Genomic DNA, 16,431 nt, shown 5'->3' with positions numbered 1-16,431 from the left:
ATGGGCCTGAGGAATCCCTATAATAGACTAGCTAGATTGAGAGTGGATGGACACATGGCTTTCCTAGATTACATTAGAGAAAGAGAGAGACTTACTATATTGTTAAGAGGATGGATTAGATCTATTGGGAGATTAAATAGATTCAATTGAGGATAAGTGAACAAAATGGATAGAGAGAGAAAGAGATTTAATGGATGGATAGACGGATTAGGTGCATGGGGAGATAAAATCAATTAGTGGTGAAGATTGGTAGATTAGATGCTGAGACGGATGGATATTTAAATGGATTAGGTTATAGATTAGACAGATATAGATACTCCTGGATGTACACGTCAATTAGATGGAGGCAATGAAAATTTAATTACAATCTAAAGTAAAGAAAATCTCACTTCCTCACTTCAAATAAGGGGTGGTCAACATTGTGTAAGAGGGATGTAACTGATGAACAGAAGAGGGGGATGGCTTTGGTGGGTGGACTGGATGGCAGAGAGGGATGGATCAGAAAGCGATGGAAAGATGAGACCCGTCTGAAATACTACCTGGAAATACAGGTGCACGCCCCAGTAGGATCTTCTTAGCCTTTCCACTTCCAGGGTACCTGTGCTGAGTCCTAGGCCATCTGGGGTGGGTGGGGCTTCCAGAGGAGGCCTTGACAAGTGAGGGCTAGTCTGCTCTGGGTGCACTTTGCAGATCTTCTTGGGTTTTTTATAAGCAGAGAGCATTTCCGTGCTCTCCCAGCTAGCAAACACCCTTCCCTAACTGGGTTGTTCCCCGTGCTGGGCTCCAGAGCTGGCCTTAGTGTCGCTGCTTGTACATCAGGCCTGTGATATAGAGGATGCTGATTGCACATTAGAATTTGTCTCTGGCTCTTGCTGCATCTAAGCAGGTGTTTGTAGTTCATTTCCTGTGTTGTTAAATCTCCCCCGCTGTGACTCTCTCCCAGTCCCAATCTGCCCTGAGAACAGCCACTATGAGGCCTGTGGGAACGCTTGCCCAGCCAGCTGCTCCGACCAAACCGCCAACTCCTCCTGCCGGGAGCCCTGCGTGGAGACCTGCCAGTGTGACAACGGTTATGTCCTGAGTGCCGGCCAGTGTGTCCCCGTGGGGAGCTGTGGCTGTGACTACAATGGCCGCTACTACAAACCCAGTGAGGAGTTCTGGGATGATGAGAACTGCCGCTCTCGGTGCAGGTGTGACCCCAGCCTGGGCCTGGTGGTTTGCCAGGAGACCAGCTGCAAGGCCAGCGAGAGATGTGCCGTGATCAATGGGGTCCGTGACTGCTACCCAATCAGCTACTCCACGTGCACGGCCTCCGGGGACCCTCATTACACCACCTTTGATGGGAAAAAGTACGATTTCATGGGCACCTGCATCTACCAGTTGGCTGGGGTCTGCTCCGAGGACCCCACGCTCATCCCGTTCAATATCAAGGTGGAGAATAACAACCGCGGCACCAAGGCCGTGTCCTACACCAAAGCGGTGACCTTGGAGGTGTACGGCAGAAACATCACTGTGAGCCAGCAATATCCCCGCAAGATCAAGGTAGGGACGGAGAACCACAGGACTACTCAGGGAGCTGTGAGCAGGAACTCTTCCTGTTGATAAAGAACAGGAGTACTTGTGGCACCTTAGAGACTAACAAATTTATTTGAGCATAAGATTTTGTGGGCTACAGCCCACTTCTTCGGATGCATAGAATGGAACATATAGTAACGAGATATATATACACATACAGAGAACATGAAAAGGTGGGAATTGCCCTACCAACTCTAAGAGGCTAATTAATTAAAAGAAAATACTTTTGTAGTGATAATCAAGATAGTCCATTTCAGACAGTTTGACAAGAAGGTGTGAGGATACTTAACATGGGGAAATAGATTCAATGTGTGTAATGGCTCAGCCATTCCCAGTCTCTATTTAAGCCTAAATTGATGGTATCTAATTTGCATATTAATTCAAGTTCAGCAGTTTCTTATTGGAGTCTGTTTTTGAAGCTTTTCTATTGCAAAATTGCCACCTTTAAGTCTGTTACTGAGTGACCAGAGAGGTTAAAGTGTTCTCCTACTGGCTTTTGAATGTTATGATTCCTGATGTCAGATTTGTGTCCATTTATTCTTTTGCACAGAGACTGTCCGGTTTGGTCAATGTTCTTTTGTGGATACAGACTAAACACGGCTGCTACTCTGAACTCTTGCTGTTGATACATTGCCCCTGATTTCTCTCCCCCTTTCAGAAATGAGACCTGCGTCCATTGTACACTGAGCTGGTGGTGGGTGTGTGGGAAGTAACTGAGTGCCTCTTTGTGAATATATACGGCAGGATTTTCTCCCCCCAATAAGTGCCGTATGCCAGTGTAACTGCTGCGCGTTCAGCTGACTCACTCATTTAGCTGGGGATCTGGCCTCATTAACTTCAATGTTTGATTGACACCAGCTGGCCCTGTTAAATAACATCCCTAAAAGCGTCCTCCACTAAGATCTTTGACCCTGAATTCTGTTGCGCTAATGCCCTTTACACTGCTCTGACAGTGTAGAGTTGGAGTAAATTGCATTTACACTGTCAAGGGGTGTGAAAGAGTTTTAGTGTAAATGGGAATTCAGTCTTTGACCATTTCTGACACATCTGCTCCAGGTGGATAGCATCTTTGTGGACCTGTCCTTCTATGCTGCTCTCAGCACTAGATTCCCCTCCCTTCCCAGAACTAGGAGTATAACCCAAGAGTCCTGACTCCCAGCCCCCTTGCTCTCACCTATTTCACTGCCCTTGAAGAACCACGAATAGAATATAGGAGTCCTGATTCCCAGCCCTCCCTCTTCTGCCCCTGTAGACACCACTACTGTCTCAGAGCTGGGTATAGAATCCACAAGTCCTGCATCCCCATCCTCTGCCCCCTCCTGGCGGTGTTCATTCAAAATTAAGCCCCGGTCCTGCCACATCTGTTCCAGGTGGATGGAGTCTTCATGGACCTGCCTTTCTACCATGAGGAGAAACTACAGGCCTATGTCAGCGGAGCCCAAGTCCTCATCAAGACCGCCTTCGACCTGAGGGTGACCTTCGACGGGAGCAGCCTGGTCCGGGTCACCGTGCCCAACACCTACGCCAACGTCCTCTGTGGCCTGTGTGGTGACAACAACCAAAGTGCTGGTGACGACCTGACCATGAGGGATGGGAGCCGGGCGGCCAACGCCATCCAGTTTGCAGAGAGCTGGAAGGTGGGGGAGGTCCCTGGATGCTTGCCCAGTTGCACCAAGGACTGCCCAGTCTGCAGTGAGGCTCAGAGACAACCCTACAAGGGAGATCGGTACTGTGGGGTCATCACCAGAGGGGACGGGCCATTCAGAGAGTGCCATGAGGTCATCGACCCAGCCCCCTTCTTCGACGACTGCGTCTTTGATACCTGCCAGTACAAGGGTCACCGTGATGCTCTCTGCAGCGCGATCAGTGCCTATGTGACAGCCTGCCAGGCCAAGGGCATCCAGATAGGGCAGTGGAGATCGGCCTCATTCTGCAGTGAGTGTTGCTAATTGACTTCGCTTTGTGTGCATAGTGTGCATGTGCAGCGCCCTCTAGAGGGTGGGCATAGAATGGCTCAGCCGTGTGTCACTGGCCCTATAGAGTTATCACCTTGCAGTAGTTTTCCTCCAGTGTCACTGACAGTAAGGGTCACCTCCTGGGCTCTGCTTTAACTTTATTCTGTAGTAACGTAATCCTGTCCCCTTGCCAGCAGCTTTCTCCCAGGGGGTTGGAAACACTTTGCAAACACAGTTCATCCTTCCCATCAGGGTGCAGGAAAACGGAGGCAGAGAGAACTAAAGTGATTTGCTCAGAGTCGCACGAGAATCCAGTAGCAGAACCCAGGCGTGCTGGCTCCCAGTCCTTCATCACTAAACAATACACAGCAGCCCACTGCCAGAATTTAGAATGCAACTTGAACACGTCCCTTTGTCTGCAGCTCATACCAGTAGACCAAATGCCCCTCCAAGTGTCAGAAAGAAAACTCAGGAACTCTGGCCCTTGTCTGCACTGCTTTAACCCTCTAGATCTGACCGCCCTTCCACATCTGGGATACAACCTAGGAGTCCTGACTCTCAGCCCCCGGCCCTCCTCCCAGAGCTAGGAATAGAACCCAGGACTCCTGGCTCCGAACCCCCCAGAACAATCCTATTGTAAGTGATATGAATAGAGAGAGATTTCTTTCAACTTACCTTTGCATTTCTTCTTTCTCTCTGATCTTCTCCTGCAGGCCCCACCTGCCCCCGTAACTACCACTACGAGCTTTGTGGGAGTGGCTGCTCTGCCACCTGCCATGGCCTCTCAGCGCCAGACGGTTGTGATGCTCCCTGTGCTGAAGGGTGTTTCTGCGACGCCGGGTTTCTCCTGAGTGGAGACCGGTGCGTCCCCGTTGCTCAGTGCGGCTGTGTGCACCAGGGCAGGTACTACGGGAAGGGAGAGGAGTTCTATGCCAGCGCCTCCTGCCAGGAACGGTGCCAGTGCCAAGACAACGGGGTCGTCGAGTGCCGGGAGGCCTCCTGCGGAGCCAACGAGCAGTGCAGGGTGGAGAATGGAATCCTAGGCTGCCACGCCATGGGCTGTGGCAAATGTGTAGCATCTGGTGACCCTCATTATCTGACCTTTGATGGACGGGCCTTTGATTTCCAAGGCACTTGCACTTACAGCTTAGCCAGAATGTGCAGCAGTGACGCTGGGCTGGCAAACTTCTCCGTGGTGGTAGAAAATGAGAGCTATGGTAATGGGCAAGTGTCAGTGGCACGGCTGGTGGTGGTCTCCGTTCATGGTTACACCATCACCATGGAGAGGGGAAGGAAGTGGAAAGTCATGGTAAGTCCCCATTTAAGATTATTCTCACTGTAGCCTAGAGTGGTGTGTGTGTGTGTGTGTGTGTGTGTAAAAGTGTAACCAGGACACAGTTGCTGAGTCCGCACTAGTGACGGGTGAATTTCCCTCTCATTGGCACAGGTGGACGGGGAGCTCTACACTCTCCCACTGGCTATGGACGACGGGAAACTTCAGATCAACCAGGAGGGGAACAACATCATTGTTCAGTCTGCTTCTGGCCTCAAAGTCCTTTACGACACCTCCTATTATGTCCTAGTCTCCATCCCCAGCTCCTACAAGGGACACGTGTGCGGCTTGTGCGGCAACTTCAATGGTGACAAGAACGACGACTTCCTGCTGCCCAGTGGGAGGAGTGCCCAGAACGCGGATGAGTTCGGGGCCTCCTGGAAGGTGCCCGTTGATGGCGCCACATGCGCCGATGGCTGTGGGGAAAGGTGTCCAGTCTGTGATGCAGCTAAAACAGCGCCATACCAGGTCGATAGCTCCTGTGGGTTGATCAAAGCGACATCAGGTCCCTTTAAATACTGCCACTCGCTGGTCAGCCCTACCGAGTATTTCAACCATTGTCTCTATGACATGTGTGCTGCCAATGGAGCAAGAGAAATCCTCTGCCAGAGTATCCAGGCCTACACGGCCGCGTGCCAGGCAGCTGGAGCCATAGTCAGTGCCTGGAGAACAGCCTCCTTCTGCCGTAAGTTTACAGAACAATCTACAGCCTGCTCTTATCTTCAGTTGTATTTGCAATTAGTGATGTGGTATCACAATCTCTCTGCTTGTCAGATCTCCAAGCTAAACCATTTATGAGGGGTTGGTAGCTGGTTGGTTGCAGGCTGCAGGGCGTGGGATGGAGTATAGCTGCAGTGATGTAGCTATGCCGCTGTAGCTGCTCTAGTGCAGACATAGCCTCAGTACTAGACAGTCTCGTCTCGAGCCAGTGCTGACCCCAGTGCCCCAGAGCAGTGCTAGGAAGAGCTGCCGTGTGGATGATTTAACAGAAAGCCACCTCCATATGAGTCAATGCTTGCCCCAATACTCCCTCGCTGGGCTAGAGGGGCTGTGCCGTTAGGGGTGGGGGACAGCGTACCAGACAGTATATAAACCCAGCCTCCAGTGTGCACTCAAAAAAATGACTCTACTAGTGGTGAAATGAGATCTAAACCAGAAAATATAAACTATCACATTCCGACAACATTTTTCACATACATCTTTTTTTTAAGCAAAAATGCATATTTAGATTGACTGAAACGTTTTGAGAATTTCTGTCAAATTTGCTGAATTTTTTCAGTTGAAACAAAATCTGGAAAAACTGAAACAATCTGATTTTTTTTTAATTGAAACAACTTTTTGAATTTTACTCTGATTTCTTTAAAGGTTAAAAGTACCCTGAAAAAGAAAATTAAATAAAAATCCTTCTATTTTGATTTCAACTCAGCCAGAGAACAAACAATCACCACAGGGCAGCAACTCACAGATTCTTTTGTTCAGAGCCTGAGCTGGACAATCCCTCTAAAAAACCTGGGTTGGCTGGAACTGAAACCATTTTTTTCTAATGTTTTCCTTTAACTGGAAAACTTGAAGAAAGAGAATAATTTTGAATTGACCAAAACATTTTGGGTTGACTTGAAACAATTTTTTGGCCAAGTTTTTCGTTTCAACTCCACCATTTTGGTATGGCTTTCGTGTGTGTGTGTGTGTGTGTGTGTGTGTGTGTGTGTGTGATACTTTGTTTTTAATTGGCCAAATTTGGAGACAAAATTCTGTTTTGAAATGAAAAGTTGAAAAAAAAAACATGTTAACTATTTATTAAAAAAACCCAACATGCTTTTTCCAGCTGAAAATAGTAATTGAATTTGACCCAAATGAAAAATGCATTTTTCAGCAAAAATTCTGTCTCACCCAAACATTTTGCCTAGCTCTGTTATTCACTAACAATTATGTCTGTGGTGGAATCAGTTTTTCATCCCTCATTATCATTTACATCTGTCTCTCCAGCTTTCACCTGCCCAGCCAATAGCCACTACGAGCTGTGCACTAGATCCTGTGATTTCACATGTGCTGGTTTGTCCACCCCTGCCCAGTGCACTGCGAAATGCTTTGAAGGCTGCCAGTGCGACACCGGCTACGCATTCAATGGGGAAACGTGCACGTCCATGGAAGGATGCGGCTGCGTGCGTGACGGACGCTACATCAAGGTGGGTGCTGGGATATGAGTCGGCTGTCATCCTCGATGCTGTCATTTGGCATTGGATGCCCTTGTAGGTGTGGGATTGTCCCAGCTTCCCACTGGGAGTTACAGCGACTGGGTGTCTGTGCCCTTCAGTGCAACAACACATAAAACCTACAGCTAGGTCCTGCCTTCAGTCACCCATGTGACTTCCGCTGCAGTCAGTGGCATTGGGTTAGAGGAGCATCCAAACACCTGCCCTGTGTGATCCTTGCATGTGGAAATGAAACTATGCCATGCGCTAGGGAGTCATCACAGGAAAACCATGGGACTGGATGGAAAATGGGATATGGAGCCTTTCCCCACTAGAGGGCGCTGGGTCTGATCCGGCCCAGCATGGGACACTGGCTGGCTTAGGGAGGTAGGGAAAGGGACATGTTCCCTTTCCCCTCTAGGGGGCTGCAGGTCTAATCCTGACCCCAGTTAGGGTAAGTGGCTGGCTTGGAGGATGGGGAATGGGACAGGTCCTTTCCTGTCTAGGAATTTCATAAACTTATCATGCTCCATCTTCAACCCAGTCAGGTTGCTGGCTCCCATTCCTCCTGGTCTCATTCCTACCCCAGAGAAAGAAAGATCTCCCAAGATAACTCTGCAGTATACATACCTTTTGGGGCAGGGACTGTCTCTCACTATTTATACGTACAGCACCCAGCGCAATGGGACCCTGACCTTGGCAGGCTACTGTAATTTAAATAATCAAAGGGAGCTCTGAGTTGATCCCATCCTGGGAATTTTCTCCTGCTGCTTTTCTGTAACAAAGTTGTTTGGGAATTTCCCTGCAGGCCGGGGAGAGCATCATCTCCGGCACTTGCTCCGAGAAGTGCACCTGCCAGGCCTCAGGCGGGCTCTTCTGCGAGCCACACAGCTGCCCCGACAAAGAGATCTGTGCGCTCCAGGATGGGGTGCGCGGCTGCGTGAAGCAGGAAGGCCGGTGCACACTGCTCCCCGGAGCCCAGCTCACCTCCTTCGACGGCGCCTCTGGAGGAGTTCTGCACAGTGGCGCTTACGAGCTGGCCTCTCTCTGCAACGACAGCGCCCCCTCCTGGTTCAGGGTGGTGGTGGACATCAGGGCATGCAGCGATGGGGCAGCGATGGCTGGGACAACCGCCTACATTTTCTTCCGAGATGCTTTCATAGCTGTGAAAAGGAACAAGGAGACCTGGGTAAGAGGGGGCCACGTTAGAACAGCCTGAGTCAAAGGGGCAGGAAGTTCATTCAGCTGCCACCGAAATGATGAAAAGGCTAGAAATTACAGTGATGTTGATCTTCTTAACTGAGGCTGATCTGGGCATCTCAAAGATCAATTCATTCAGCCTCATGAACCCCCGGTGTTGACAGGACGTGGTGTACAGGCTGGGGGGGATGACATGAGTTATTGATGAACAATTATTCAATAGCAAAGACTGAATTAGAACCCAGGAGTCCTGACTTCCCCCTGTTCTAACCCACTAGAGCCCACTCTCCTCCCAGAGCTGGGGCTGCAACAATCCAGGAGTCCTGACTCCCAGCCCCCCTCACCCTTGCTGTGAACCACCTCGAAGTTTGGAGGAGAGGCAGGGAACTGCTCTAGGAAGGGTCGCTGTGACCCAGTAGGGCCCCTGGGAGAGATCCCTCCTTTTACTGGGGTACCTGGCCATTGGGGGAAAGACCCCCCATCCTGGGGGCCCCTCTCCACTGGGGGAGCGAGATTGCCCCCAGGGGATTGAGGGAGGAATCAGAGGCAGTGTCATGATGTCACATTTGGTAACCTGAACAGCTGTTTGCAGTGTTGTTGTAGGCGCGTCGGTCCCAGGATATTAGAGACACAAGGTGGATGAGGTGATAATTTGTATTGGACCAACATCTGTTGGTGGAAGGAACAAGCTTGCAAGCTACACCCTTGTGAAGAAGAACTCTGTGTAGTTTGAAAGGTTGTCCCTTCCACCAAGAGTGCAATAAAAGATATCACCTCACCCACCTTGTCTCTCTCTTGATTGGCTGCGGTCATTTATTCAAATAAGCAAATTCACCAAATATTCAGATGAGGGAATTAAATCATTTCCATAAAGTCTCCAGAGTTCTTGACTTTTCCCACTAAGAGACATGATTGCTCACAGGTCAGTAATAGTGAAGGCAGGAGGGATGTTTGCCAATCAAGTTGCCTATGCAAATTACTGCACCTTCATTGGGTATTGAGAGAAATGGAACAATTTGCTCTCCAGAGCACTGTTTATTGATTGGCTCCTCCATCATTCATAGTGTTTTCTGCACCTCTCAGTCTAAGTCTATTGCCTTATAATGTGGCTCAAAGACTCTAGTCCCCATTGCCAGTTACTGTGGCCCCAACACTCCAGATCTTGTTGCCATGTAATGGGGCCTGTGGACTGTAGCTCAGTCCCTGCCATTCACCCCCACATTTCCCAGTTCTCCTCTGATCTAAGTCTGTGTGTTTCAGGTGAACGGGCGTCCAGTGCCGCTCCCGGTGAAGATCTCCGATGCTGTGTCTGTGCACGAGTCTCATGGCGGCGTGGCCGTGGTCCAGGCCTTGGGGATGCAGGTTCTGTTCAGCCCCAGTGGGGAGGTGACAGTGAGGGTCAGCGAGAGCCTGGCTAACAAGCTGTGCGCATCCTGCGGGAACTTCAATGGCGATGTCTCCGACGACCTGCGGCTGCCCAGCGGGGGGGTCGCAGGGAACATCACTGAGGTTATCGATGCCTGGAAGGCCAGAGACTTCTCCGGTTGGTGAGTGGCTCTGCAGATGCTGCCCTTTCCTCTGATCTTTCTATGATGGTCTATAGATACCTCCATGGGGAGGAGATTTCTGATAGAAGAGGGCTTCTTAATCTAACAGACAAAGGCAGAGCAGGTCCCAGTGTCTGGAAGATGACGTTAGAAAGGTTCAGATCAGGAATAAGATGCAACTTTTTCCAGAGAGAGAATAATTAACCATTGGAGCACCTGACCCAGGGGTGAGGTAGATTCTCCATCACTTGCTAGTCTTTATATCTCGACAGACTAGCCATCTAAAAGATACACTGCAGTCCAGCCACAAGCTACTGATCGTGAAAGCATCCCCTTACATTGCAGCCTAGTGTAGTTCTTTCTACATTGCAGGAAAGAGTGGTTGAAATTCCCTGGCTCGTGCTGACTAGATGACCTAATGGTCCCCTCTGGCCTTAAAATCTATGAATTAATTGCAAAGGAATCTTACTGAGACATCTTCCCAGTCCTGAAGGAGGCTCATTAACTCTTCTCCTGTTTTTGTCTTCTAGTGACTTCTAAACAAAATCCTGGCTGATGAAGCATCTTCCCTCCCTGGAGTGGACTCGCTGCCATCTTAGCCAGGAATTGCTCACAGGGCCATAACTGTAGCCCTCATGACTTTCTATGTCCTCTAGGGTATTTAATGAGGAAAAAGACTTTGTTCTGATTGTCAATAAAAACAAATAAACCTGCAGATATGATTGTGAAGCAATAAACTTATTTTTGCAAACTTCATCCAGTGATTTTATTATCGCAGCCTGTTTCTTCCCATCTTAATGTAATTTCCTGACTCAGTGGAAGAGAACAAGACAGACTTTTTGTTCCATGTCTGTACAGCACCTAGCACAATGGAGTTGCAGTCCATGACAGGGACTCCCAGATGCAACCACAATACAAAGAGTTAACAATAATAATGCATTCTGCTAGTGACACTCATGAGTACGGATGAAGTTCAGCCCAAGAGGTAGAAAAGTCTGTTTCTCAAATGGAATGTCTTCATTTGTATTCCCCATGGTAGCTGTTATGTCTGTGTAAATCAATAAACTTGGGTGTTCCATTGGCCTTGGAAGGGAAAAAGATAACAGGTGTGTGGGAGTTAACACGCCGGCTACATCATCGGGGGCAGAGTTGGAGAGGCTTCAGCAAAGAGCTGCAAGGATGCCTGAAGAACAGAGCCAATAGAGCAAGACTTAAGGAGCTCAATCTTCATCAAAGAGAAGGTTAAGAGATTGTTTTACCTCTTTATTTGGCACTGATGGAACCACAGCTGGAATCCTGTCTCCAGTTCTGGTGTCTAGAGTTCAGGAAAGATGTGGATAAATTGGAGAGACGTTCAGAAGAGACATTCAAGAATGAAAGGAATAGAAAACACGCTTTTATAATGAGAGACTCCAGCAGCTATCTATTTAGTAGAACAAAGAGAAGATTAAAGGGTCACTTGATCCCAGTCTATAAGTACCTACATGGGGAACAAATGTTAAATAATGGGCTCTTTGATCTAGCAGAGAAAGGTCCAATACAATCCAATACCAGGAAGTTAAAGCTAGACAATTTTATACTGGAAATAAGGTGTAAAGTTTTAACAGTGAGAGTAATTAGCCATTGGAACAATTTATCAAGGGTTACGGTGCATTTTCTGTCACTGGCAATTTTTAAATCAAGATTGGATGTTTTTCTTACAGATCTGCTCCAGGAATTATTTTGGGGAAGATCTCTGGGCTGTGTTGTAGAGGAGGTCAGACTACATGGTCACAATGATGTCTTCTATCCTTGGAAGCTATGAATCTAAAAGGTGTCTGGACTAGTCCCTGTAAACTAGAGCAGAGTGAATAATGAATGGTTCAGTTTGCTGGCAATTAGGAGAAATAAAAAAATCATTTTGATTTTGAGCATTTCTTTCCATTTCTGATTTTTTTTACATATCTGTGTTTGAAGAATGTTTTGAAGTCATTTTAACCTCAAAAATCAAAACGGTTTCATTTAGAAATTGTCACAGACTCACAGGTCGTGCCCACTCTTGGCCTTGTGTGGTCTCTCGGGGGAACCCCCTCCAGTGTGACAACCCTTCTCGGGGGGCCACTCTCTCAGGGGCTAAGCCCCCCCATCTCCTGGAACCGCACCTGTTTCTCACCGTGGGCCCTCTCAGGAGTGAACTCACTCTGGACCCCCAGGGCCTCCACTCCCAGAGGGAATAATGCCCCCCTGATCCCTAGCCCGGAGCGACTCTCAGCCAGCATATTCCAGTGCTTCACCACCCTTCTAGTGAAAAAGTTTTTCCTAATATCCAACCTGAACCTCCCCCACTGCAGCTTGACACCATTAATCCTTGTTCTGTCATCTGGTACCACTGAGAACAGTCTAGATCCATCCTCTTGGAACCCCCTTTCAGGTAGTTGAAAGCAGCTATCAAATCCCCCCTCATTCTTCTCTTCTGCAGACTAAACAATCCCAGTTCCCTCAGCCTCTCCTCATAAGTCATGTGCTCCAGCCCCCTAATCATTTTTGTTGCCCTCCACTGGACTCTTTCCAATTTATCCACATCCTTGTAGTGTGGGGCCCAAAACTGGACACAGTACTCCAGATGAGGCCTCACTAATGTCGAATAGAGGGGAATGATCACGTCCCTCGATCTGCTGGCAATGCCCCTGCTTATACAGCCCAAAATGCCATTAGCCTTCTTGGTAACAAGGGCACTGTTCACTCATATCCAGCTTCTCATCCACTGTAACCCCTAGATCCTTTTCTGCAGAACTGCTTCCTAGCCATTCGGTCCCTAGTCTGTAGCAGTGCATGGGATTCTTCTGTCCTAAGTGCAGGACTCTGCCCTTGTCCTTGTTGAACCTCATCAGGTTTCTTTTGGCCCAATCTTCTAATTTGTCTAGGTCCCTCTGTATTCTATCCAGGGGCGGCTCTAGACACCAGCGCGCCAAGCAGGCGCTTGGGGTGGCCGTTTCCCGGGGGGGCGGCATTTGGCTCCGGTGGAGCTCCCGCCGGCATGCCTGCGGCAGGTCCACCGGAGCCCGGGACGAGCGGACCTGCCGCAGGCATGACTGCGGCGGGTCCCGTCTTCCCGCGGCTCCGGTTGAGCTCCCGCAGGCATGACTGCGGCAGGTCCGCGCGGCCCGGGCTCCGGGGGACCTGCCGCACGCATGCGGCAGGAGCTCAACCGAGCCGCGAAGAGGGGACCGCCCGCGGGACGGGGAAGGCGCGCGCCGCGCTGCTTGGGGCAGCCCGATTTCTAGAGCCGCCCCTGATTCTATCCCTACCCTCCAGCGTATCAACCACTCCTCCCAGTTTAGTGTCACCTGCAAACTTGCTGAGGGTGCAGTCCACGCCATCCTCCAGATCATTAATGAAGATATTGAACAAAACCGGCCCCAGGACCGACTCTTGGGGCACTCCGCTTGAAACCGGCTGCCAGCTAGACATGGAGCCATTGATCACTACCTTTTGAGCCCAACGATATAACCAGTTTTCTATCCACCTCATAGTCCATTCATCCAGCCCATACTTCTTTAACTTGCCAGCAAGAATACTGTGGGAGACCGTATCAAAAGCTTTGCTAAAGTCAAGGAATAACACATCCACTGCTTTCCCCTCAGCCACAGAGCCAGTTATCTCATCATAGAAGGCAATTAGGTTAGTCAGGCATGACGTGCCCTTGGTGAATCCATGCTGACAGTTCCTGATCACTTTCCTTTCCTCTAAGTGCTTCAGAATTGATTCTTTGAGGACCTGCTTCATGATTTTTCCAGTGACTGAGGTGAGGCTGACTGGCCTGTAGTTCCCCGGAACCTCCTTCTTCCCCAAAGGTCCATCCAGCCCAGTATCCTGTCTATCGACAGTGACCAATGCCAGGTGTCCCAGAGGGAGTGAACCTAACAGGTAATGATCAAGTGATCTCTCTCCTGCCATCCATCTCCACCCTCTGACAAGCAGAGGCTAGGGACACCATTCCTTACCCATCCTGGCTAATAGTCATTATTGGACTTAACCTCCATGAATTTATCTAGTTCTCTTTTAAACCCTGTTATAGTCCTAGCCTTCACAACCTCCTCAGGCAAGGAGTTCCACAGGTTGACTGTGCGCTGTGTGAAGAAGAACTTCCTTTTTTTTTTTTTAACCTGCTGTACATTAATTTTATTTGGTGGCCCCTAGTTCTTATATTAAGGGAACAAGTAAATAACTTTTCCTTATTCACTTTCTCCACACCACTCATGATTTTATATACCTCTATCGTATCCCCCCTTAGTCTCCTCTTAGCCAAGCTGAAGAGTCCTAACCTCTTTAATCTTTCCTCATATGGGACCCGTTCCAAACCCCTAATCATTTTAGTTGCCCTTCTCTGAACCTTTTCTAATGCCAGTATATCTTTTTTGAGATGAGGAGACCACATCTGTACACAATATTCAAGATGTGGGTGTACCATGGCTTTATATAAGGGCAATAAGATATTCTCTGTCTTATTCTCTATCCCCTTTTTAATGATTCCTAACATCCTGTTTGCTTTTTTGACTGCCGCTGCACACAGCATGGAAGTCTTCAGAGAACTATCCATGATGACTCCAAGATCTCTTTCCTGAATAGTTATAGCTAAATTAGCCCCCATCATATTGTATGTAGAGTTGGGGTTATTTTTTCCAATGCGCACTGTTTTACATTTATCCACATTAAATTTCATTTGCCATTTTGTTGCCCAGTCACGTAGTTTTGTGAGATCTTTTTGAAGTTCTTCACATTCTGCTTTGGTCTTAACTAGCTTAAGCAATGTAGTGTCATCTGCAAACTTTGCCACCTCACTGTTTACCCCTTTCTCCAGATCATTTATGAATAAATTGAATAGGACTGGTCCTAGGACTGACTCTTGGGGAACACCACTAGTTACCCCTCTTCATTCTGAAAATTTACCATTTATTCCTACCCTTTATTCCCTGTCTTTTAACCAGTTTTCAATCCATGGAAGGATCTTCCCTCTTATCCCATGATAATTTAATTTACATAACAGCCTTTGATGAGGGACCTTGTCAAAGGCTTTCTGGAAATCTAAGTACACTATGTCCACTGGATCCCCCTTGTCCACATGTTTGTTGACCCTTTCAAAGAACTCTAATAGATTAGTAAGACATGATTTCCCTTTACAGAAACCATGTTGACTTTTGCCCAACAATTTATGTTCTTCTATGTGTCTGACAATTTTATTCTTTACTATTGTTTCAACTAATTTGCCCAGTTCTGACATTAGACTGTAATTACCGGGATCACCTCTAGAGCCCTTTTTAAATATTGGCATTGCATTAGCTATCTTCCAGTCATTGGTTACAGAAATCGATTTAAAGGACAGGTTACAAACCATAGTTAATAGTTCTGTAATTTCACATTTGAGTTCCTTCAGAACTCTTGGGTGAATGCCATCTGGTCCCAGTGACTTGTTACTGTTAAGTTTATCAATTAATTCCAAAACCTCCTCTAGTGACACTTCAATCTGTGACAATTCCTCAGGTTTGTCACCTACAAAGGACAGCTCAGGTTTGGGAATCTCCCTAACATCCTCAGCCGTGAAGACTGAAGCAAAGAATTTGTTTAGTTTCTCCGCAATGACTTTATCGTCTTTAAGCGCTCCTTTTGTCTCTCGATCGTCCAGGGGCCCTACTGGTTGTTTAGCAGGCTTCCTGCTTCTGATGTTCGTAAATAACATTTTGTTATTACCTTTTGAGTTTTTGGCTAGCCGTTCTTCAAACTCCTTTTTGGCTTTTCTTATTACATTTTTACACTTAATTTGGCAGTCTTTATGCTCCTTTCTATTTACCTCACTAGGATTTGACTTCCACTTTTTAAAAGATGCCTTTTTATCTCTCACTGCTTCTTTTACATGGTTGTTAAGCCACAGTGGATCTTTTTTAGTTCTTTTACTGTGTTTTTTAATTTGGGGTATACATTTAAGTTGGGCCTCTATTATGGTGTCTTTGAAAAGAGTCCATGCAGCTTGCAGGGATTTCACTCTAGTCACTGTACCTTTTAATTTCTGTTTAACTAACCTCCTCATTTTTGCATAGTTCCCTTTTCTGAAATTAAATGCCACAGTGTTGGGCTGTTGAGGTATTTCCCCCACCACAGAGATGTTAAATGCTATTATATTGTGGTCACTATTTCCAAGCGGTCCTTTTATAGTTACCTCTTGGACCAGATCCTGCGCTCCACTCAGGACTAAATCGAGAGTTGCCTCTCCCCTTGTGGGTTCCTGTACCAGCTTCTCCAAGAAGCAGTAATTTAAAGTATCGAGAAATTTTAACTCTGCATTTCGTCCTGAGGTGACATGTACCCAGTCAATATGGGGATAATTGAAATCTCCCACTATTAATGAGGTCTTTATTTTGATAGCCTCTCTAATCTCCCTCAGCATTCCATCATCACTATCACTGTCCTGGTCAGGTGGTCGATAATAGATCCCTACTGTTATATTCTTATTAGAGCATGGAATTACTATCCATAGAGATTCTATGGAACATGTGGATTCATTTAAGATTTTTACTTCATTTGATTCTACATTTTCTTTCACATATAGTCCCACATGACCCCCCACATGACCTGTTCTGTCCTTCTGATATATT

General features: G+C 47.6%; 1 protein-coding gene across 1 annotated transcript in view; it reads left to right on the top strand.

Moving 5' to 3' along the window:
- Window positions 1-16,431, top strand: part of LOC120390531 (IgGFc-binding protein-like) — a 68,535-nt gene that overhangs the window by 38,730 nt on the left and 13,374 nt on the right. The window contains 7 exon segments of the mRNA XM_039513260.1: window positions 944-1,542; window positions 2,946-3,510; window positions 4,244-4,839; window positions 4,978-5,548; window positions 6,850-7,049; window positions 7,864-8,244; window positions 9,516-9,798. Of these exon segments, the coding sequence (XP_039369194.1) occupies window positions 944-1,542; window positions 2,946-3,510; window positions 4,244-4,839; window positions 4,978-5,548; window positions 6,850-7,049; window positions 7,864-8,244; window positions 9,516-9,798 (3,195 nt within the window).

The sequence above is a fragment of the Mauremys reevesii genome, linkage group 24, assembly GCF_016161935.1.
Source record: "Mauremys reevesii isolate NIE-2019 linkage group 24, ASM1616193v1, whole genome shotgun sequence".
Lineage (NCBI taxonomy): Eukaryota > Metazoa > Chordata > Testudines > Geoemydidae > Mauremys > Mauremys reevesii.
Note: the sequence above shows the minus strand (reverse complement) of the source record. Positions and strands in the feature narration are given on the sequence as shown.